General features: G+C 37.6%; 1 protein-coding gene across 5 annotated transcripts; it reads left to right on the top strand.

Moving 5' to 3' along the window:
* The first annotated feature begins 29 nt into the window (after positions 1-29).
* On the top strand, positions 30-20,432 carry AASDH (aminoadipate-semialdehyde dehydrogenase). 5 transcript variants are annotated; one of them, XM_055795426.1, is made up of 15 exons: positions 30-165; positions 944-1,197; positions 3,204-3,324; positions 4,028-4,368; positions 5,103-5,295; positions 8,264-8,505; positions 11,333-11,439; positions 11,909-12,081; positions 12,616-12,808; positions 13,324-13,442; positions 13,908-14,745; positions 15,841-16,004; positions 16,587-16,712; positions 17,991-18,122; positions 19,134-20,432. In XM_055795426.1, the coding sequence occupies exons 2-15, from the start codon at positions 968-970 to the stop codon at positions 19,539-19,541; spliced, it is 3,387 nt and encodes a 1,128-aa protein (XP_055651401.1). In that variant the 5' UTR covers positions 30-165; positions 944-967; the 3' UTR covers positions 19,542-20,432. The 5 variants fall into 5 exon arrangements, 4 of the variants coding, with proteins under 4 accessions (XP_055651401.1, XP_055651400.1, XP_055651402.1 ...); XM_055795425.1 differs by having other exon boundaries at positions 135-217; XM_055795427.1 differs by having other exon boundaries at positions 137-217; positions 14,643-14,745.
* The last annotated feature ends 2,087 nt before the right edge of the window (positions 20,433-22,519 follow it).

Here is a 22,519-nt window from a genome sequence, read left to right as displayed (position 1 = left end):
TCGGGAAAAAATGGCGCAGCCCCACGCAGGCCACTGGCGCGCCGGGCGCTGCTTGTGGATGCCCAAACAGCGCGACGGCCGCTGGCCAATGAGAGCGCGCGTTACTGCAGAGTCGGGCAATACTAACTTTCCCGCCAATCAGGAGGGCCGACTCACTGTTGCTAGGTGCGGCGGGGCGAGGGCTGGGGCCGCGAGGTGCTGCTGGGCGTTGCGGCAGGTGGGGGACGCGCGCGGGGTGGTGACTCGTTGGGGCCAGCGGCAGCGGCCGGCGGGGCCGCGCCGTTGGCGTCTGTCCCGCAGAGGTTCCGCGGTGCTCGCGGCGCAGCCGTCGGCCCCGAGAGCGGCCAGGCCGTGCCCGTCGTGTGTGGAAACGGGGGGCGTTGCGCGTGGCGGGGTGTGCGGGAGCCGCCTGTCCTCGGTGGAGACCGCGGCGGAGGCGAGAGGGGGCCTTGGCCCGCAGCCTTGCGGGCGCCCTTCGGCCGTCCGGTACGGGCGTGACGGGAGGGCCCGTGGGGCAGGCGTGCACCAGCACGAGCAGTACCCTAAAAGCCTTGGCTATCGGCGTGTTGCGTTTTCTGCTTGCAAAGGAAAGATTAGTTTTTCACAATTCTATTAAAGAGAAAGTCACTAATTAAATTGTGTTAATAAAGTTACTAATTTAGTTGTGCCCAGCTTTAAAAATAAAGATGTAATGGTGAGGGACGTGCAGCCTCTATGCAACGATGTCTCTGAATTACCGTATCCTGGGCCTTGGGTAAGACCTATGGCAAATGATAAAAGTATTAAGCTTGACACTTTTGCAGTATAAGGTGTGGTGAAGCTGTGTGCTTTCTGCCAAGAATCTTTTTTTCCCTCTTGGTAGTGTTCTGTGTGCCTATATAATTTGACTAAAGTATCAAAAGTTAAAGAGGTGACAATGCAGTCTGGTTTGTTAATCTTTCAGGGGGATTGAAGATGTGCAGCTGAGATGACTCTTCAGGAACTGGTGAATCAGGCAGCTAGCCTGTACTCTGATAGAAAAGCAGTTTGGTTTGATGAATGCAATGACAAAGCTCCAACTTCCTACACATATGCTACGGTGGTTAAGCTTGCCATGGAGTTGACAGCTTTCCTTCAAAAGCACTGTGATCAGCAAGGAAAATGTGAAATAGGCCTTTACTGCTATCCAGGAATAAACTTACCATCTTGGATCTTGGGGTAATGGTTTCAATGCTTGCAGTCTGTGTTGGTTTTTTAAGGGTTATCTCATTGAAGGAAATTTTCAGTTTGGTTATATTTTTAATAACAAAAATGTAGTAATACAGTCAAGAGGCACTGAAGTCTTGCATTCTTTAAGAGAAAAAATGGCAGTATTATAATCTTTACAAAAGCCACTGCTAAAGCTTTTTGAATCTTAAGTTTATTGATCTAAAGTGTCTATTTTTAAAGTGATTAAGGCTATTTCTAGAAATATAAAAAATTAATTACTTGTGTCTTTGTGCTTATTTAGAAATGGAGGTTATCTACAGAATAAATTTATACAAAAAAAAAGGAATACGCAGATTTTTTAATATATTCTTGCCTTGCTAGCAAAAAAAAGATGTTGAAAACAATTTTCATGCTTTAAGCTGAATGAGTGTACAGTTAAAGTTCCGTTACAAATATTCCATTACAAAAAAGTAATGAGTAATGCAGCACTAAAGTGACCTTGATTATTTAATAGCTAGGAAGTTGAAATGTTTGTGACCTCAAAACACACTCATGTTAATCCAGCAATTTTAAAAATCCTACTTCTGATTAATTCTGTTTGTATCCTTTATATATGTATCTTTTATATCTATTGCATTTATGATGTAATACAGAATTGCAGCATCACAGGCATATTTTCTTCAGCTGCTATATACAGCAGCAGTTGTGCTTCCTAGGAGGAGGGTCTGTGTCAATATTTTCCTATTGTCACACAGCATGTAAAATACACAACAGCACAAGAAGATGTATCACAGCTGGGTATAAAGATTTCAGTGCAGTGAGTGAGTGAGGGCTGTAATCATAAACCTCCCAGAAACACTGAGGAACTTTCTCACTGATCAGGAACACTTTTCTCTGAGTCCAGCAGTGGAGTAGGTTGCCCAGAGATGTTCTGTAGGCACCATCCTTGGAGGTTTTTCAGACGTAGCTGGAAAAAGTCCTGAACGACCTAGTTGGGTGTCACAGCTGGCCTTGCTTGAGCAGGAGGTTGGACTAGGCATCCTGAGGTCTCTTGCAACCCAATTTATCCTATATCCCAGTGAACTGAGCAGCAGCACAGTTTTCTTTTGCTGTGTGACTGGGAACTACGGGGGCGTTTTGATTCTTAACAGCTATCATTGCTGAATAGTTAACCACTATATATGATGCAGGGCAGGCTTCGGTGCTTAATGATCAGCCAGTGGCTATTCGTGTATATAGAATGCTGCTGTTTCCAAGTCGTTATACTGAATCTCGGCTTTACTACAGTGATAAATCACTTACATAAAGAGGTAATATAACTAATTGTACGTGGGAACCCAGCCTTAGAAGAAATGTGAATATTTATGGGATCCGCTCATGTTTTAGTCGCCGCTTAACTCCGCTTTTTGTGGCGCTAATAAATTCAAGTGCTTGTCATTATCAAATGGAGCCACTAGAGGGCGGGACTGTAGTGAGCAACTGTGGAGGAAGAGCTACAACGTAAAGCGCCGGGATGAGAGCGGAATGATACTCGATGTTCCTGTTTGCTTATTAGGGAAGAAATTTCAGTATGTGCTCAGATTTTCTTATGCTGGATTCTTTAGACTTGTGAGAACAGAAAGTGTTTTCAGTGTGCAGACTTTCAGTGCCTTTTAAAATATGTTTACACATGTTGTATAACTAAAAAGCTTGTATTTCTGTTCCTAGTCAATAGCAGCAGCTTTTAAAATGTGATGCTGTTGATGTCAGTGATACCTTTGTCATCACCAGCCTGCTTGGCCAGAAATAATGTTCAATGTTTTCATCCAGCTTTAATCTTTTTGCGCTGTAAGATACCAAAAGGCAACGCTGATTATTCTTACTACTTTATTTCCAAGAAAAACTTTAAAAGTCACATAGTGACTACGTTTTCTGGCTCTGGCAGCTATAAAAGCATAGAAGAAATGTTAGTGAAATTTAGGAAGATTTTCTTATTTTTTTAAAAAATTACGTTTAAAACATTTGTGTCTTGTTAGAATCCTTCAAGTTCCAGCTGCCTATTCTCCTATTGATCCAGATGCACCACCAATGTTATCCACTTACTTCATGAAGAAAAGCAATCTTCAGTACATTCTTGTTGAGAATGACAAAATAAATGTAAGTGTGCAGGCTTCTACAGGAAGCATTAAAGGGCAATTTAGAAATGTGTAGTTATTCAGATTGTATTCTGTTTTAATAAGCTTGGATGGGGTTGTTTTGTTTCTTCATGTGAAGAGGTTGTCTTTTTCATTCAGAAAAGAACATCTTTAAAATTAGAAGTACAAAGTGCTTCTCTTCCTCTTCAAAAATATTACCTGTTTTCCTATTACAGTGTTGTCCAGGCAAGCTTGTTGTGCACTGGCCCTGGAAGACTTTGGTTTCCAGAGTTGTCTCTTTGTATGTCAAGGCTGAGAGTTGGAAATCTTTGCAATAGTTGAAAAAAAGCTCCTGCATTTACTTCTTTGGTTTCCTTTTGTCCAGCTCCTCACAAGTCTTATGCCTTCACTCATTGCAAAGGGAATATAAAAGATTGGGCCATATAGCTATAATTCAGAGTTCTTTGTCTTCTGCAGAATTCTTTTATATATTTTCCTTCTCATTATTTGCTCAGAGAATTGTTCATACTTATGAAGTCTGTGTTCACTCATATTTAATACATAAAAATACATGAGCTTAAGACTGTCTGCTATGTGTCCTCCAAAAGTAGAGGCATGAACAATCACAGATTATTTGTATGAAACGTTATTTCATTTTGCATACAGTAGGACAATAACAGTGCATCCTGAGTTCTGCTGTTTAAATTGTTTATTTTCTCTTACAGAAATTCCAGATGTCCCATGTTGGTTGCTTTAACCACAATTCTTCCACAGTAGAACACATTGGTTTAACTCTCTTCCAAATGAACTTGAGCAATACTGATTTAAATTCACAAGTAGATGACATGAAAAGTAAATATGAACCTTCCAAAGCTATGGGTAACTCGCACCCGGGATATACCATTTGCCCAGATCAAAACAAAGCAAAAACATGGGAAGGAGGATACATGGGTGATGGTCAGAAATACTCTGTAGCATACATCTTGCATACATCTGGAACTACTGGGATCCCCAAAATAGTCAGAGTGCCTCATAAATGTATAGTGCCAAATATTCTGCATCTTAAGTAAGTGTGGTTTCCAGTTTTCCTTTTAAATGCTTTTACAAATTTGATACTTAGGCAGTTGGGTTTTTTTAATTAATATTTCAGAGGAGTGTAGATTGGGGTTTTGCTAACTGTTTCACTTCTTCCTCTTTCCCTGCCTTTTCAGATTTATTTGTGTTTGTTTCTTTTGTTTCTAAATAGTATCATATAAAATTTTGTTTAACTATTATTTTTAATGTTGAAATGGTGCTTTACTTGAATTTTGGAGGGGTGTACTTCAAATAATAAGCTGTTGCTGTAAGTATTGTATTCTGGCTTGTGGCTTAAAAGAAATAGCTAACAAAATTAATTATTTGTTTGCAGTTATATTTACTGTGTTCTGTAATTTTTAAGTCCCAATTCCTTTTCAGGCTAGGTTTTTTTCTGCTTCATTTAGTACTTCCTAAAAAAATTATTATGGAAAATACCATCCTTTTTTTATTTATTTAATGAGCATCTCTTAGTTTAAATATGCTCTTCAGTGTACTGTATTGGTGTGTAATGTGGTAGATATCTTGGTGAAGGAGCTCATTAATTTAATCAGATGCAGGAGCTCGTGCTCAAATCGTTTGGCCTACATACACCTATATATTCAGAGCAGCCCTTAAGATCTTAGCTTTGCTAAAGCACATTTCTTTCATGCTGCTCTTCTAGTTTGGAAATGTTTTTTTTAACAACATGCATCAGATTTGTAATTTCTAGCTTTCTGAATTTAGATCCATATTTGAGATCACACCGGATGATATGCTATTCTTGGCTTCCCCTCTAACATTTGACCCATCTGTGGTTGAACTGTTCATTGCACTGACAAGTGGAGCCTCTATTCTTGTAGTACCAAACACTATTAAAATGATGCCTGTGGAGCTGTCTGCTGCTCTATTTCACCGTCACCGTGTGACAGTGTTGCAGGTAGGCAACACCTAAGATAGGTGTCTTCTTCACTGTCTTGCTTCTCATCTTTGCTAATGAGTACTACTTTTTCATCAGTCTGGGCGCTAATCGTAATAGAACAGGAGCATTATTCCTTGAAGGTGTAGCTCATGCTATCTTTTTTGCTGTAGAGTGTTAGCTGTTTAGAAAATTACAAGCCTCAAACATTTTGTGACAGAAAACAATGAACTAAGATAGAACCAACATTCATATTAAGAAACCATTCATTCTTAAGAATTAATTTATTCTGTTAACTAAGCAGTTCTAAAGAATCTGGTGATGAAGTAACCCCTTACAGACATTTTTAGCACTTTTTAATGGGCTTGATCTTAAAGCCTTTCCTCATAAACAACTTCTAGGTTTTAATGGTAGTTTCTGTGCTAAAAATACAACTAAACCAGTGCTGTTTATAGGATGATAAAATGTTTGTTGTTTTTACAATAATGAGAGAAAAAGAATAATTGATTCCACAGCAACACTTAGTTTCCAGGCCACTTGTTTCTATGAGGCTTCATGTGCCTCTTATGTCTTGGAATAGATCATGTCCTATAGCATCTCCATTCTAATAGTTTTAAAGGGTTTGGGTTTTTTCAATTTACTTGAAATTATGTGCATCCAGCATGGCTGAACAAGCCTAGCCCTTGCCTTGTAGAGTAATGAGGTATTTTGTAAAACTCTTAAATTGAGTATAGAAACTTAAATCGGGGGGGCGGGAAGAGCTGCTAGAAATGGATCTCACTTGTAATTGACTTAGAACAAAATGAGTGTGGTCTGATTAGTCTATTAATTGTGACAAATCAACCCCCAAGCCTTGCTTTGCCATTAATGTTGTAATTCTGAACTATTTGCACTCAAGGAAATGCTGAAATTTCCTTTTCTTTCAGAGGAATGGTGGTAGTTGAGATTGTAGGGTACAAATTTAAGATTAGTGAGCAGTTAGCTGAAGATTCCACAGCAGAAAAAAATCCAGTAGTTACAAATATTTTGTAACTTTATTCTCTGCTCTAGTATCTATTTGTTATGATTGCTGTAATACACAAGTTTCTTGATAAGTTTAGTTCACTTGCTTTTAGAAAAAAAATTCCAAATTCTGATACATTAATCTCTATTAGCAAGATTTTTAAAGTATGTTTTTTAAGTCTTTTAAGATGTGTTTTTAAAAAGCATCTTAAGCATTAGTAGAGAAAGGCAGAAATTGGTGAATAAAGGTATTTGAGATGTCCTTCTAAGAAAAATTTGATTTTGTGATCTTTTGATCATTGTCTCAGTCAGTGAAGGAAGGGCTTCTCAGTTGAATTAATGACAAAAATTTACTTACACCTTACCTTCTGATGATCAGTGATTTTATGTTTTTTAAATTAGAATAAGACATTACCTTCCCCTCTTGACTTGCTTGAGCAGACTTGAGAAATCTGAAAAGTGGTTATGAGGGAGTGGAAAAGAAATTTTCTTCCCCTCTTTTTTTTTTTTTTTTTTTTTTTTTCCCCCCACTATAATTCACAAATGTTTATATGGTCATTTGAAAAGTGAAAGTCTTCATCTGTTACTAGAAGAACACAACCTGGTAATACATAATTCCGTTAATTGTGCAGCCTTCTTACTAGAAAAAGTTGGGAAGAATGAGCGTGAAGTAAGTGTGTTAAAGATTTGCTGTTTTTCCCATTCAGTGAAAGGGCTCTACACCAACAGTTTTATATAAGTAGTTGTATTTAAGGAACCTGTTTTCTTTTTCTCTTTTCCCCTGCTCACTTTAGAGTGTGCTGTGAAAGCTTTCAGAAAAACTTATCTTTGTAAACTGTTATATTTACACAAATCAGGAACAACCCAGAATCTGGTGTCCTAGGAATTTTTAGTGTTACGGAAAGGTCTTTAAATGTTCTATATGCAGGTTAATCAGATGTATAGGTTATATTTTAGCTGTAACATGCTGGAATGAAGGGATAAAAAGCTCAAACAGTAACATCAGAGAATACTGTGTTTGCTACTTTCTGTTTCACAGCAATTAAACTAAGAACTAACATGCTGTCATAATTTAACCTCAGGCAACAACTAAGTATCACACAGCTGATCACTCTCTCCCCCTACCTTCCCTCAGACCCGGCAGGATGAGGAGAGTCAGAAAAAGGTGAAACCTGTGTGTTGAGATAAGAACAGTTTACTAATTGGAATAAGTAATTAATATTAATAATGACAACAATAATTGTAGTGAAGAGTACAGGTGGAGAAAGGAATAAGACCCAAGGGAAGAAAACCAAGTGATGCACAATACAGTTGCTCACCACCCGCTGACTGATGCCCACCCAGTCCCCCAGCAGCAATCAGCAGCCCCCAGCCAACCTCCCCCAGTTTATATACTGAGCATGACATTCTGGGTATGAAATAGATCTTTGTCTAGTTTAGATCAGCTGTCCTGGCTCTGCTCCCTCCCAGCTTCTTGTGTACCTCTTCTGGCAGAGCATGGGAAACTGAAAAATTGTGGACTTACAGTAAGCCCTTCTTAGCAACAACTAAAACATCAGTGTGTTATCAACATTACTCTCATACTAAATCCAAAGCACAGAACTGTATCAGCTACTAAGAAGAAAATTGTCCCAGGAGATGCACACACACTTCACAGAGACACAACACACAGCAGAGACACGCCAGGGAACCCATAACACATCTAAGTAAAGAAGAAACTGCAGAGGATATAGATTGGTGCTGATAGTACTCATTAAAGGCTTCACATAAGAAACAAAACCTCGCAGAACACCAGTGTGATCTGTTTGGGTATCTAATGGCTGATGCCATCTACTATACGTAATGATTATTAAGTATATCCACAATATAGTAGCTATGCAGTGCATATGATAAAGCAGGAGGAGGTGCACACATATACTGAAAAAATAGAGGAGGTCTTTCTCTTATCTTCTTTTTTCTTTTTCTTTTTTCAATGTGTATCATTCAGGCCACGCCAACACTTCTCAGGAGGTTTGGAGCTCACATTATTAAATCAGCAGTGCTGTCTGCAAATACTTCACTTCGTGTCTTAGCCCTTGGTGGTGAAGCATTTCCTGTACTGAATCTCTTGAAAAGTTGGAAGCACAAGGAGAACAAAACAAGTATTTTTAATCTGTATGGTATTACTGAAGTGTCAAGTTGGGCCACTTGCTACAAGATTCCTGAAGAGGTTTTTACTGCTGATTTTAGGTAGGAAAATGCACTGATTTTGTGGCTTGGCATTGAATGATGAAAATCTCTAGAAATAGAACCTTGGTCTTCTGTTTCCAGGGCTACTGAGTTCTCATGGGTGTTTATGCTGGTAGAAGTTACATTTGATTTTTATGTAGAAATAGACTAATCCATTCTCTCTTTCTCTAATAACAGCTCCCTCAAGTAGAAGTTGTTGATGAACGATTCTTGAAGAACAGGACTGCAGTCTGAAATTCTGTATACTTGTAGATCTGTTACATTTCACATGATGTGTTGTGATGGTGTCTGTTTTAGTCATCTCTGTATCTAGACCTTTTCCTCATTCCAGCCTGTGATTCCACATGCTGAACCTGGACTAGCTTAGTCCAGGGTGTGCTATCTCTGACTATGTGGGAATACTGAATCAGTGTTGTGCTTCTGCAGGCAAATGATTCCTACCCAATTTGCTTGCTCATCGTGAGGCTTTTCCAGTGAGATCTTGCATGTTCAAAGAGAAGAAACCTAACAGAGCAGTCAGTGAGGGTAAAGAAACGGGGCTGTGTATCTGTTAATAGTAGCCTTGGAACAAATGTATAGCTTAGCTCTGTCAAGTTCAGAATGTTACTTCTGAGATTTACTTATTTAAGCAAAAATGCTCAAAGATTATTTTCAGATATAATCAGTAGGTACACATGTGTTTCTTAGGGCTACCATGCTTTTGCCTGCAGTTCTTAAAACTCCGCAAATGAACGATTAAGTGGAGATTAGGTACTGTTGGGTTTTTTTTCTAATACTGGATAATACACTATTCAGCAAATGATCCCACTGATACTGCTTGACTAGTATGACAGAAATTCGTCCAAACTGGCTTACCCAGGGTCTCACAGTAATTGTACTTGGATATCCAGAAGTACTTTCTTTTAATCATTTAGCACTCTGCCATTTTAAACTCGGTTACTCAATTTCTCACCTTTTTTTTTTTTTTTTTTTTTAATTGTATTTTATAAAGAGTGTTGCACGAGTTTTGGGGTCGTGAAAGGTATTTCCAGTTAGCTCAGTGTTTCATTTGGTTTCGGAAATGTGTAATTATTCCCTGACATGATAATTACACATGTGACTTGAATTAATCATGTCCTATGAAATGGGATGTTTTGGACAAATGATGTGATGTATAACCTGTTACTTAAACCCTTGAAACATGAGAATGGTGGGTGGTCATAAAGTGATGTTAAGTTCCCATGCAAAACTAATTTTCATTCTGGTTTCTCGTGAGTTCAAACGTTATCTTCTCCGCAGTGAAATTGTTTTTTCTACTCAAAGTTTCTGCGCTCCAGAGATAGTGTGTTGTTTTTCAGTCCTAACTGAGGTGCAGTTAGAATGATGGAAGTTTTTACAGCCTTTGACTATTGTCTCCCACCCTTCACCTCAGAGCCTGCTCCCTGTAAGCCTCATTGCAAAGGGAATTAGGATTCCTTTGTAGTAAGCAGGCCCAGATACAATAAAACCACAAAAAAGGATGGACCTTTTTGTCTTTTTCATTCCTTAGTATTAGTAGGACAGTTGGAATACAGTGGCTTTTATTTTTGCCAGCTGAATGATAAAAACTGGCAGAGTTCCTAGAGAACACTAGAAAATGGAAAAAAAAATCAGCACAAAGTTAGTGCCTTAGTGGTCTGGACCCTTCTGTTCTTTAGGTAAGTTTTGCGAAGTTGAATGTCTAATCACAAGTCTTTTAATAATAAGGTCCAATGAGGTGGTGTTTGTCTCTTATTTTTGCTGTTCTATGGTATATGTAGGAATCTTGGGGTTTCATTTGGTGATGTTAAATTCTGCTCTTTTTTTGGTTGGGACTTTCCCATGACATGAAGCAGATACATTGACAATCTGGGATGCTTTCTCATACCTATGTGTCAAGTAATTATATTTTGAAACTGACCAGAGGAAGGAAAAGGAGAAGATTCTCAGTTGGCAGAAGTACATGTCTTACAAAAGTTGACTGCTTTTTGGTCAGCTTGAGATAAAGAATTCATTGGCTGATCAGAGAAAAGGAGAAGTTTCAACAGCCTAAATAACAGGAGTTGAACAAGAATTGTTAGGTTAAAATATGATACTTAATGATAGAAATTGAACTGGAACCCATGCATAACTTCATATATTACCAAAGCTATTTAAAGTTAGTTTGCTTTTTAAATTTTGCTTTACTGAAGAAAATATATTATTCTCTGTTCCCACTCAGAAATAGTGTCTGTGTTCAATAAATGAGGTTCTGCAAGTGCTTGAAGAAGCTAGAGAATGAAGGGAAAGGAAGGAGTTGGTCTGCAGCTCAACAGAAGTCTATAATAAATGACATCGAAATTACTGTTTCTTCTATTTCAGTCTTTTCTGAAAAAGTCAACTGTACTTGTTGCCACAACATCAGTAATAAAATAGAATAAAAGCTCAAACTAGGTAGGTCAGGGAAAGAGTGAATTAGAAAGCAGTTAATGTGTTTAAATTGGTTGACTTTTGGTATGAAATTTAATTGAAAGTTTCAACTTGGGTGCCTCAAAAACTGGAAGTTCTCAGCATTTTTTCAGGGTATGTCAGGGTCCATTCCAGCTTTATTTTCTATCGTTTTGTGGGGTTTGGGTGTATGATAATGAAACCTGTGCACATTGATGAGGTTTTAAATTTTGAACAAATTGAGATGTTTTTAAAGAAGATTTATTTGTAGAAAGAAACCTCAAGCATCTGCTTTTGCTCTAATACCAATCCTTTAAAAGACTGTATGCTAACTAATTTCTGGAACAGTTGTTTGTGTTCAGAAGGGAAAGATTTTCACTATTGCTTTCTTTAATATATTTAGAACTGATTTCCCTATACCTTTGGGATCACCGCTCCTTGGAACAAAAGTTGAGGTCAGAGATGCCAACGGTTGTTCAGTTCTAGAAGGCGAGGGACAAGTATTTATAGGTTATTTTATATTTCTTATTCTTCCAAGATACTGTTCTTAATTGATTGCATTTTAATAATACATTGATTATTTTGTTTGTTTATTTGTATCTTTATATCGGTGTCTGCCTCTGATATACAGATTAATGTAGCATTTTAGGTTTCCATTGGGAAACTTCTGATGGTATTTTAGGTTGTTGGGATAATGAACAGAAAGTTACCGTAATTTTATCTGCAGAATGTGGTTTCCTTATATTGACTTTTTTTACTGCTTGCATTTTGACATTCTCAATTGAGGTAATTTCTGTGTATGAACTGGATTAACTACATAGCCCAATTTGTACATTGCGGAAGTTTAGACTTCTGTAATAATCTTTTAGTACTTCTTATAATGCTTGTTAGAATTAGGAGAATTTGATAAAATATTATTTACAATTTCAATTTACAGTTAGCCATTTAATATATATGCCCACAATCTTTTCTTGTATAGGTGGTGAAGAACGAGTCTGCTTTCTTGATGATGAAATAACTGTACCCCTGGGCACAATGAGAGAAACAGGGGATTTTGTGAGAGTGCAGAATGCAAAGTTGTTCTTCTTGGGTCGGAAAGACAATCAGATTAAACGTCACGGCAAACGTTTTAATATTGAATATTTGCAGCAGGTAATACAACATCTAGTGAGCAGAGTATGCCAGTATAAAAGAACAGGGATAAGGAACACATTGTCATCAGAAGTGGGTATTCCCTAATTTTCAGATGACTTTTAGGAATCTAAAAGAAACTGGGAGGGTGTATTTTCAAAAACCTAGTCCCATAATTTGGAGAGGAGTTTGGTTCTGAGTTCTTGGAAATCTGTTTTATTGTATGGTTTCTTCCAGCAGAATTAAGAACTGTATAAACATCTGAAAAATACTGAGTGTTGCACTGCAATGCTTGTATAGTGATTGTTCTACAGGACTGAATGTCAGCCTCATGGATTATATCTCATTCCTGGCATTTAGACAAATAATGCATATATCTCTGAGTTCATGAAGTACAAACGTCAACTACAAGAGGAGATATTTCATAGGTTGTTATGTGGGAATGTGAAACACATACAGTTTTTAAATGTGTACTTTTTAAAATTGTGGGGTTTACTTCTTTTACTCTGTTGATGAGCTGCATTTCAAAGCAAGACTAATATTTTTTAATTACAGGCTGCTGAAGATCTTTGTGAGGTGGAAGCTTGTGCAGTGACCTGGTATCAGCAGGAAAAACTTATCCTGTTTGTTGTACCCAAAGATGATTTAGAAGAGAGAGAAACACTTAAAGAACTCCAGAAACGTCTACCATCTTATGCAGTCCCTGATGAGCTTGTTCCGATCAAAACTTTGCCTTTAACATCACATGGTAAATGAAACTATTAAGTATCCTTGCCGCTTATTTTAATGGTCTCTATTCCTTTTTTTCTTTTTTAATTTCTTTGTTGACCAAAATCTGGTGCCTGATTCGTGCTTTTTAAATAGTAGATTAGATAACTAACTCCTAGGAGGAGATCATGACCACATGTTATGTTTTCCTGATAATGCTTCATTTGAGAGTCAAACAGTAGTGGTAAAATCAATTCAGTTTTAACACCGCACACTTCTTTTCTCAGTCGTTCCTGTTGCAGTTTGCAACAGAACCCTGACTTTGGCTGGGGAAAGATCAGGCCTTGAAGGTGGGATTATGTTGGGAGGCTAGGGTGAACTTTTAGAAACCTTACTGGGTTCTGTGGAGTTGATTGACTGGGTAAAAACCACACAGGTGCAGTTGGGTATGAATGAGGAAGTATTTACAAGAATAGACTATTTGGGCAGAGGAAATTTTGGAAGTGTAAGTGCTAAAAGAGCAATGAAAAAAATCATACTTTATTTTCTACAAAGGCAAAGTTGATATATCTGAACTGAACAAGATTTACCAGAACCATCTAAACTCCAGGAGGCGTGACAGTAAGCTGAGTGGCGCAGAGGAATTGTGGGAAAGATTGCAGTATTTATGGAAGGTAGTATTTTGAGCTGCCTTTTTATCTTTGCAAGTGGATCATTATACATGTGTCAGAAATTAAACAGTTTTAAGAAGTATGACTAATGCAACCAGAACGTTCTAGCTGCCTATAGATATAAGCAGTACAGCTCTTTCTGTTCAGTTAATACTTAATTCTAGTTGCTCTGCAATGGCCAAGAGGGGGTATTGGAGAACTGCAGAACTGAAATTGAGCAAAACATTTTGTAGTACAGAACTAGTATCTCCCCGTTTCCCCGTTCCTCCCCAGCTCTTGTTCTGTCATACCTCTGTGGCACTAACAAGTTTCATGTGATTTTTTTTCAGAATAGTGAGTTTCCTCAGTTGTTGATTTTTAGTGGGACTTCTGGTTATTCAGGTGGGTTTTACCCAACCTGAGTTTTTATGTGTGTGACATGGTGTAACACCCGTGGACTGTTACCTCTTCCCTTCTTCTTTTCTCTAGTCTGTTCTGGGTCTCCTGGGTGATTCCACCGGAATTCCTAAAGATGCAATATTTCTGTACAGTGGTGGAGATTCCTTAAAGGCTCTACGATTTTGTGATGAAATTGAGGTGCTAGTAGGCAAAGCTGTGCCTGGACTTCTTGAAGTTATTCTCAGTCGCTCGATTGAAGAGGTTCATAGACATATTGTTAAAAATCTGTTTCCACATGAAGACCAATTAATGAATTATGACAGTGTTGTGAAAAGAAAATTAAGTGGGAACAGTGAAGAGGAATTCCATGGAAAATATGTTAAACTGAAATCTGAAAGAGGTCTTGAGGTTGCTTCAGGGTTAATTTCATTTTTTGCACTAAGCAGAGGAAATCATTTTTTTTCTATGAATTTCACAGAGTCTTTTGTGCAGCCCAATAATACGGTACAGGTAGGAGTGGAACTGCTACAGCAACCATCCTTTCTGCATTTAGTAACTCCAAGTGTAATGAAAAGCCATGTGCAAGGGTATGAAATGGAGAACAGAAGTTTAACAGTTAGGAACAAGGCAAATAAAGCCGACTGTTGCTCTGTACAGCAGATCCATGCAGAATGTAGTCATGTAACAGCGACAGAATTGGCATTAGGCATAAGATGGAAGTCAAATACAAGAAAATGTGTTGATGCATCACCACTGGTTATAATACCATCTAAAGAAGAAATATCTGCATCTGTGTATGTTGGCTCTCACTCTCACGCAATGCAGGCGATTGACCTAGACTTGGGAGAAATAAAATGGGAGAAGAACCTTGGAGATCGTATTGAATCTTCTGCCTGCATATCCAAGTGTGGAAATTTCATTGTTGTTGGTATGTCTCTTGATTTAGCCTTAATTTGAAATTATTTTTCTGCTAAATAAATCGTGAATGACAGAGAATCTTATTTCTTACCTCTGAATGTCCTCCATCTACACTTACTCATAAGTTTCCATATCTGCTTCAGAACTAATTTATTGTAAAATAGAAACAGAAGTAAATTTCATGATAACCAGTGACAGAGCTTATCTAACATGTACACTTGTGGTTTATTATATACCAATTTATTAATAAGGCCTTATTAAGGAATAGTCAATATGTACAGTTTCTTTTTAGTGGTTGATTAAGGTGTGACCTTTAAATGTTTTTTTGTAAAGAAGTGTGGAAAGGGAATACGGTCTTAAAATGTCTTTAAAAATTGATGGGGATAGAAATTAGTACATGGTGCCTCAGATTATTTTCCACAGAGTTTAATTATCTCTTTTTTACTTCTTTCTGGAAATGTAAAGAACATGTTTGGATAGTTCTTTGGTCTTGTCATATCCGTTGTCAACAGAGTTGCCATTATTCATCAGTGCTATCTTTTTAGCTAATATGTATACATCACTGCTTCACACAGATGTCCAGGGGGTGAGGTTTTTTTTATGCAAAGCTAATGTTACCACCTTTTTGCTAGTATTTTGATTGATACTTACTCTGATAACAAAATGGAAAAGTCATTAAAACTGAAGGAGTTTCTAGAACTGCAGTTCAGTTTTCATTAGAAAACACACATGCTTTATTCTTTCAGCATCTTTGTTTTCAGAAAGGAAAATTAGGGAAAGGATTAATTTACAAAAATTCTTCACCATTTTCAGCAACTCTGTCTTTTAATGTTATTACTATATAAATTTGATAAAAGGCAGTGAAGTAAGTATATCCTAAATGTAATCTGGAAAGAACATACAGAACTATCTACTTTGAATGTATGAACTAGCCGCAAAGATGTTGGGCTAAAAGAAGAGGAGCAGCTTTGGAAAATGTTTTGAAACTGTACCTTGTGAGTCATATTGTTTCTTTCCAGCAGCAATGCAGCTAGCTGCATAAATTGCCCCATAAATACAAATAGTCATTATTCTTTTTTCCCCTGTTGTGTTGTATTTCACACAGGTTGTTATGATGGCTTAGTGTATGTGCTTCAAAGCAGTGATGGAGAAATACACTGGACTTTTGTCACAGAAGATTTGGTGAAAAGCTCTGCAGTTGTAGACCCTTCCAGTGGACTAGTCTACATAGGCTCACATGACCAACATGTGTATAGTTTGGATATTTATGTAAGAACACTGACTATCTTTTATGCATAGAAGACTAAATACCCAACTTAGATCATGTTTGTAGTACACCAGATGAAGGTCCACATAGTATTCTCAGGAGTCCACAATTACACTTTTGAAATAGTTAGGCCTGCTTGAAGTAGGGTTAGGATTATGTGGTAGTAAATAGTTCTAGTGGCGTTCTCAGCTGTGGTTCTTGTGCTACTAGTCCTGGCTGAAATCAAATCTTAAGTTTCTTAGTTATTAAATTCTCTGTGGTTGTTTCAGAAGAGGGTGCCCAGCTAGAAATAAAGCTGACTTAACGGTGGAGAGAGAATCTTGCATTCTAAAAGAGCAGATGAAGGCACATGCAAAATAAGCAATAGAATACTGGCTTTTCATTAACTGAATCATTTACTGGAAGAGAAAGTAGCCAACAACGTAATTGTTGCTATAATAGCGCTGAGATTATATCTTCTTAACTAGCATTTGCTGAATAAATGCAGTGTTTGATAAGCTTTGACATTCAAAGGTCTTTGTAAATGTGATGAGCTTTAACTCGAGTTGAAAAATTTTTATTTATCTTTTTTCTTGTGCTTACAGAAAAAGGCATGTATATGGAAGTTACATTGTGAAGGTGGAGCTGTGTTTTCATCTCCTTGTCTGAATTCCTTTCCACATCATCTTTATGTTGCTACACTAGGAGGACTATTACTGGCTGTAAACCCAGTATGTACCTTTGCTTACATGTCTTTGATCCCAATCTCAAACTTTAATTAAACCAAAATGCATTTCTGATCACTTTTCTGATGAAAGGAACTAGATGATCATATGTTACCATAACGTATTTTTCACTTGAGGGCCTTATTATTATACACAAAGTTACCATAATAATACCTATTTTTCAGAAAGCTGTCTGGTGATAAAAAGAACTGAAGTGACTTGCTTGAATTTACATGCTGACTGTAGGCCAAAGCTGGAATCAGTGTCTTCTCATTCCTATATACTACCTTATCAGTTATACTAGTGAGTGAGAGCATGTCTGTAGATTATTTTTTTCCCTGTAGATTATTTTAGTAATCTGTAGATTACTTTTCTCCCACTTTTTGACTGTAGGATTAAAAAAAAAAAACACAGAATTTTACTGAAATCAGAACAGAACAGAGAAAGAAGCCCCTTCATTCCTCTTACTGTTTTCCTCCCCGTAGTCATTTAAAGAGCTGTCCCCTTTAGTCTTGGACTGCTGTTCTGTTCTCTGCACTGGAGAAATGGCATTCTTGATAGATGTGGAGCAATTTCATGGCTTTCTGAGGCATTGTTGGCTTACAGCTGGTCCTGCCTGATAAAAGGAGCAGTCACTTGGAGCAGCTGTTCATGTTTTTGTACTCACACAAGCCAGAGCATCAGTCCTAACCATCTTTATCTCCTACCCGCTACAGGTGTCCTCAGTAATACCCAATCTAGTGTTAGAAAACCAGTGTATGGTTTTGCAGCCCTAGTGGGCTGTACTTAAGAAAAAATAGATTTTGATCTTTTTTTCCCCCATAATCCTGAGTAACGCATAGTTGAGAATAATTTCCTACAGTATTTATAGTTTATGACGTAGTCAGTATGACTTGCTTTCAAGATATCTTCTCCTTCATCGGTCCTTGTCACATGCGTGAGGAGCTGGGAATGGAATAAATATCAAATCTGTCATTTATTAGAACTACTACTACACTATTATTATTTTGTCTAGGGGGAGGAAGAGGAGGGTGAAACAGAGATATTGAGTATCCCATGGAAAACACTAAACACTTTGTTGGAATAAGATTTGAAGAGTATGTTTGCTTGTGGTATGCATTCTGGATGGGAGAAGCCTGCTTTTCTTTGCTTCCTGCCATGCCCCCCCCCCCCCCCCCCCCCCCCGCCTTAAGGACTGGGACAAGCTGTGAAGGGAGGGTTGTTTTGTGCAGCTTTGTACAGTTGTGTTAAGCATCAGATACTATTCCATGCTGCTGTTTACAGGTGGCGGGGAATAAGATTTGGAAAAGCTTCCTGGGAAAACCAGTCTTCTCCTCTCCTCACTGCAATGAGAAGTATGTTTGTGTTGGGTGTGTGGATGGAAACTTATACTGTTTCACTCATTCTGGAGAAAAGGTAAAAGTGGTGGCGTTGGGATTTTTATGTTCACAAAATCTTGAATAAGATGCTTTATTAATGCTGTTTCTGAGGTTTAATGATTAACATATACCTTTTTGTGAACCAAATAAAGTGTCTATTGTTACAGAGAGGAGAAAGTAGAAAAGCTTTTTGCCTAGGGTAGTCCATGTGGTTCATGGCAAAACTGCAAACTCTCAAGTTGCTTGATGCAGTAACAGAACTTCTAGTTCAGAGCTTACAGCCAAAGTTAATGGTCAAGAGCAGTGCCAGCAAATGAAATGGTATGGTTCTGTTTTTGGAGTTTTTCGAGCATGTTGAAAGCTCTCTTCTGCAGGATGGTGGCTATGTAGAAGTAAAGTTTTCTTAGAATGTTTATGCATTTATCAAAAATTATGGCAAAATGTGCCAGCCTTCACATTGAATTAAAAAAGAATATTTTTTAGAGATGAATGTGGTTTGTATCTGGTGGTGAAACAACTGACGCTTTCTGTTTCTTTGCCTGAGATGCAGTGTACATGGCAATTCCTAAGCCTTTTCTGATTATAAAATATTTGTTAGCCCATGCCATGCTTTGTGTCTGCTTGCAGCAGTGTTGCAAAACTGATACTCTCTTGAGGAGGGATCTGCATATCATTAGCATGAACAGAGGAAATCTGTATTACAAAAGGAGTATTTGTCTTTTTGGCAAAGAATGGCATGTTATCAGAATGTTGTCTTGAAGTGCGTTACTAATTGTGGTACCACAGCCTAAGAATATTCTTTTCCCAAGTTGGCCATCTTTACATGGGCCTCACAGAAGACAGTAACTCTTGCACATCGTATTTTATGAGTCTTTTATCACTTCTTCTGTGTTTAAAACTCGTCATTTGACCAGCTATCACTGGAATGTAGTATGCTCTTGAAATAAAATGCTCTTCTGTCAACAACTATTCTATTAAAAAATTACAGTTGCTGTCAAACTGATAATGGAACAACCTTTGATAATGGGTGGTTATGTTCTTTCTGTAGGTCTGGCAGTTTTCAACTAATGGACCGGTGTTTTCATCTCCATGCATCTCAAGTTTAACTGAGCAAGAAATATTTTTTGGCTCCCATGATTGCTTTATCTACTGTTGTAACATGGAGGGTAATTTACTGTGGAAATTTGAAGCCACTTCAAGTGTATATGGAACACCATTCATTTTCCAAAGTGATGACTTAAAGAACAAAATTCTTTTGGCAGCAGTATCTACAGATGGCAAAGTGTGGATCCTGAATGCCAAGAGTGGAACAGCAGAAGGAGTAGATAAGCTTCCAGGAGAGGTTTTCTCTTCCCCTGTAGTATGGGGAACAAAGCTTGTTGTTGGCTGTAGAAATGATTATGTTTATTGCCTAGATTTGTATGTAACAGGAAAAAAAGCACAGCTGAGATGTTAGGCTGCTTCCTTTTTATTGTTTACATTTGTAAATTAAGAACTCACAGCTGCTGGCTACATCTCTGCCTATTTTACTGTAGGCAAGAGGTGCTCTTTGCAGATGACTTGGGTAGCATTTTGCACCAGGCAGTGTCCAGAGTAGGTAAAGTGATGTTTATTGACTTGCTGTACTGATTGAAGGAGGATGGCTGCTCAGCACCCAGCCAGAAGTTTCACTACCCCTCCCTCATTTTCCAGCTCCAGTTCATGAAAGAACATGCTTCATATGGTTTGGATTGGAATGTTGTGCTTTGACCTATGCAGTAAGAAAATGAAAGCCAGTAGTTTGGCTTCAAACACTTGCAGGATTGGGAGAAACTGTGGTAGGGTGCCTACTCCACAGCTTGGAATAACGTGCCTGTCTTGCTGAGGGAGAAATGTGTTCCTCTCCATGAGTCCAGCCTAGCCTGTGCCTGGCTTTTCCATGCATCAGACTGGTGTTCGTCTAGTATGACGAGGTTTCTATGCTGGGGCAAGGTAACCCAAGTCCTTTTTTGAATCAGACTGAAGAGGTAGCCTGCATTGCACATACCTGGTAGTAGAGACCTGTTTACTGTAGTTTGTATAAACTGAGTGCTTTATCTCTTGTGAGCCTAGGCCCTCCTTGGCTTCAGTTCAGTCAAGCCTATACTTAAACTCCGTTGAAGTCAGTAGGAGTTATTTCTTTATTCTAAAGTGGAGAATATACTTACGTGTATATCTCTTAAATTTCAGTGATGGGTACAGTATGAGTTCCAAGATGGTGTGCACTGCTTAAATCAACCATTGGCAAAAAAATATTTAAGAGATTTGAATGGATGTTCTCTACAGTATCTTTGTGGAGAGCTACTAATAAATGGTTGTGTAAATTGGTTTTGGTTGGCTTTAATGACATAAAAAGAATTACCAGTGGTCTTAGTAATGCGAATCAAGTATTTGCAGTGACAAAAGTACACCTGACTGAGAGCATCTTCCTGATTATGAGTCTTCTAAAAGAACTATAGTAGAAACTACTCTCACTTTCTCTGATGAGCCATCTACTTTGAATGCTAACATCTTGAAATCAAAAGTAAAGTAGAAGTTGCACTGGCTATGTTGCTTCATCGTGTCTGGTTCCCTCCATTTTATCATTAGCAGAAATGCACAGGCGAGACAGTTGTAGAACTGTAAAAAGTTCTATTTATAAAGCAAACCTGAACTGCATGATTTTAAAAAGGAGACACAGAATACACGCGTCATTGATTAGATAATTTTGACTGGGTTATAGTTTAATAAGAATTAAAATGACATTAGTATAATAAACAATTGCACTTTAAAACATTTGAAAAATTAAAAAAGTACACAACAAATACCCCACAATTATACATCTTATAGTTTTTATACATTACTATATGAACATAAGAGGTTAATCATATATAACCTTGTCAGAAGAAATGGTATTTTGTGTGTATAAGTTACAAAAAATTGAGACAATATACTACATAGTGGTTTGTTCGGTCCTTAAAACATTTTTGCTGTTTTGAACTCGGTAGTAATGTTTTGGTTTTATTTTTACAGATTTCCAACACTTTATCAGAAATGGTTGCAACAAAGCTAAAGCAAAGTAACACTTCATTGGTATTTAGTGCAAATTTTTTTTAATTTAACATGAAATGTCACTTAAACATGTACACTTTAGAAATGTTTCCATTGAGTACTGTACATAATACAGTTTCCATTATTACACTAGATACCTTAATGGTTGGAAAAAACCTCTGCTTTGAAGCTTTAGATTAAGACCATCCTTAATGAAAGCTCTATGTGCTATAAATGTATTGTATTGGAAAGTTGCATCCTTATGTCATGCACAATAGCACCTAATTTTGCTATGCTTTTCAGAATACCAGTATCTTGAAGTCTTTAATCCTGTTTTACTTCACCTTCTCTATATTTCTGCCTGACTTCTTCTCCCAAGAGAAATAATCATAAAGATGGATTTCAAGCAGTTCAGTTCTTGTAATTACAAATATATACTGCAGGCTTATAAACTCAGAAAAAATGTAAATTTGACTTAAGATGCACTAATTCATGGTGCTAGAGGAGCAAAAATAATAGTGGGTCCCATTCTTTCTTATAAGGTTGCAGAGATTTGACTGTGAAGGCATTAAATAGGGGGTTTTTCCCCAATCATTTCAGAGCAGCATTGTTTTATCTCCATATAAAACATTTTAAATACTGATATTAAGGGTAGAAAGTTACTGTAGACATTCTGGTTTTAAATATGAAACTGAGCAAAACTGATGGCTTAAGAGTCCCAAGAAAACCTATCTTGCTGCTGCACACCTACTCAATCTAGCAAGTCTGTTTTGTTTGTGCTGTTGTAACCATGATACTGAACTGTTTGTTTTCTGGGAAATAGTGTATTGAGTGAGTTCTGCTGACAAGCCCTTTTTGATTGTTGGAACGGGAGGATACGGCAGGTTTCATTCTTTTTTCTGCGTAATTTAAAGTGCTACTCCTCATGCTGCATACAGCAGTTTGGCTAAATATACTTTCATGAAACATATGGTATCATTCTATAACAATGCAATTTCTTCTTATGATAATGTCTCCCTGTATGATGTTGTAGACTTAAAGGTTCCTTTGAGCCTTAAGGTTATAAGGAGACATTCAATTTTGTTAAAGACTTCCTTGAAAAAAAAAAAAAAGGGTGTGTTACAGATCTGTTTACTAGCATGACTTTTTAAAATGTAGACCTAGCTATTTATGGACTTTATCCTTTTTTGTAAGAGGGAGGGGGTGAACATTTCTGATTTAGTTACAAGACGTAATAAAGTGTACCTGAGATGGGGTAAGTATACTTCTTTCGGAAGTGTTCTGGCTGTATTGGTCAAAGTACAGGAAGTTATCTGAACTACCTGAAGTTGCACATGGAGTAAAATCGGGAAGAATGCAGAGTTAAAACTCCTGAGACTCTCACTG

The sequence above is a fragment of the Falco peregrinus genome, chromosome 2 (assembly GCF_023634155.1).
Source record: "Falco peregrinus isolate bFalPer1 chromosome 2, bFalPer1.pri, whole genome shotgun sequence".
NCBI lineage: Eukaryota > Metazoa > Chordata > Aves > Falconiformes > Falconidae > Falco > Falco peregrinus.
This window is presented reverse-complemented; position numbering and strand designations above follow the sequence as displayed.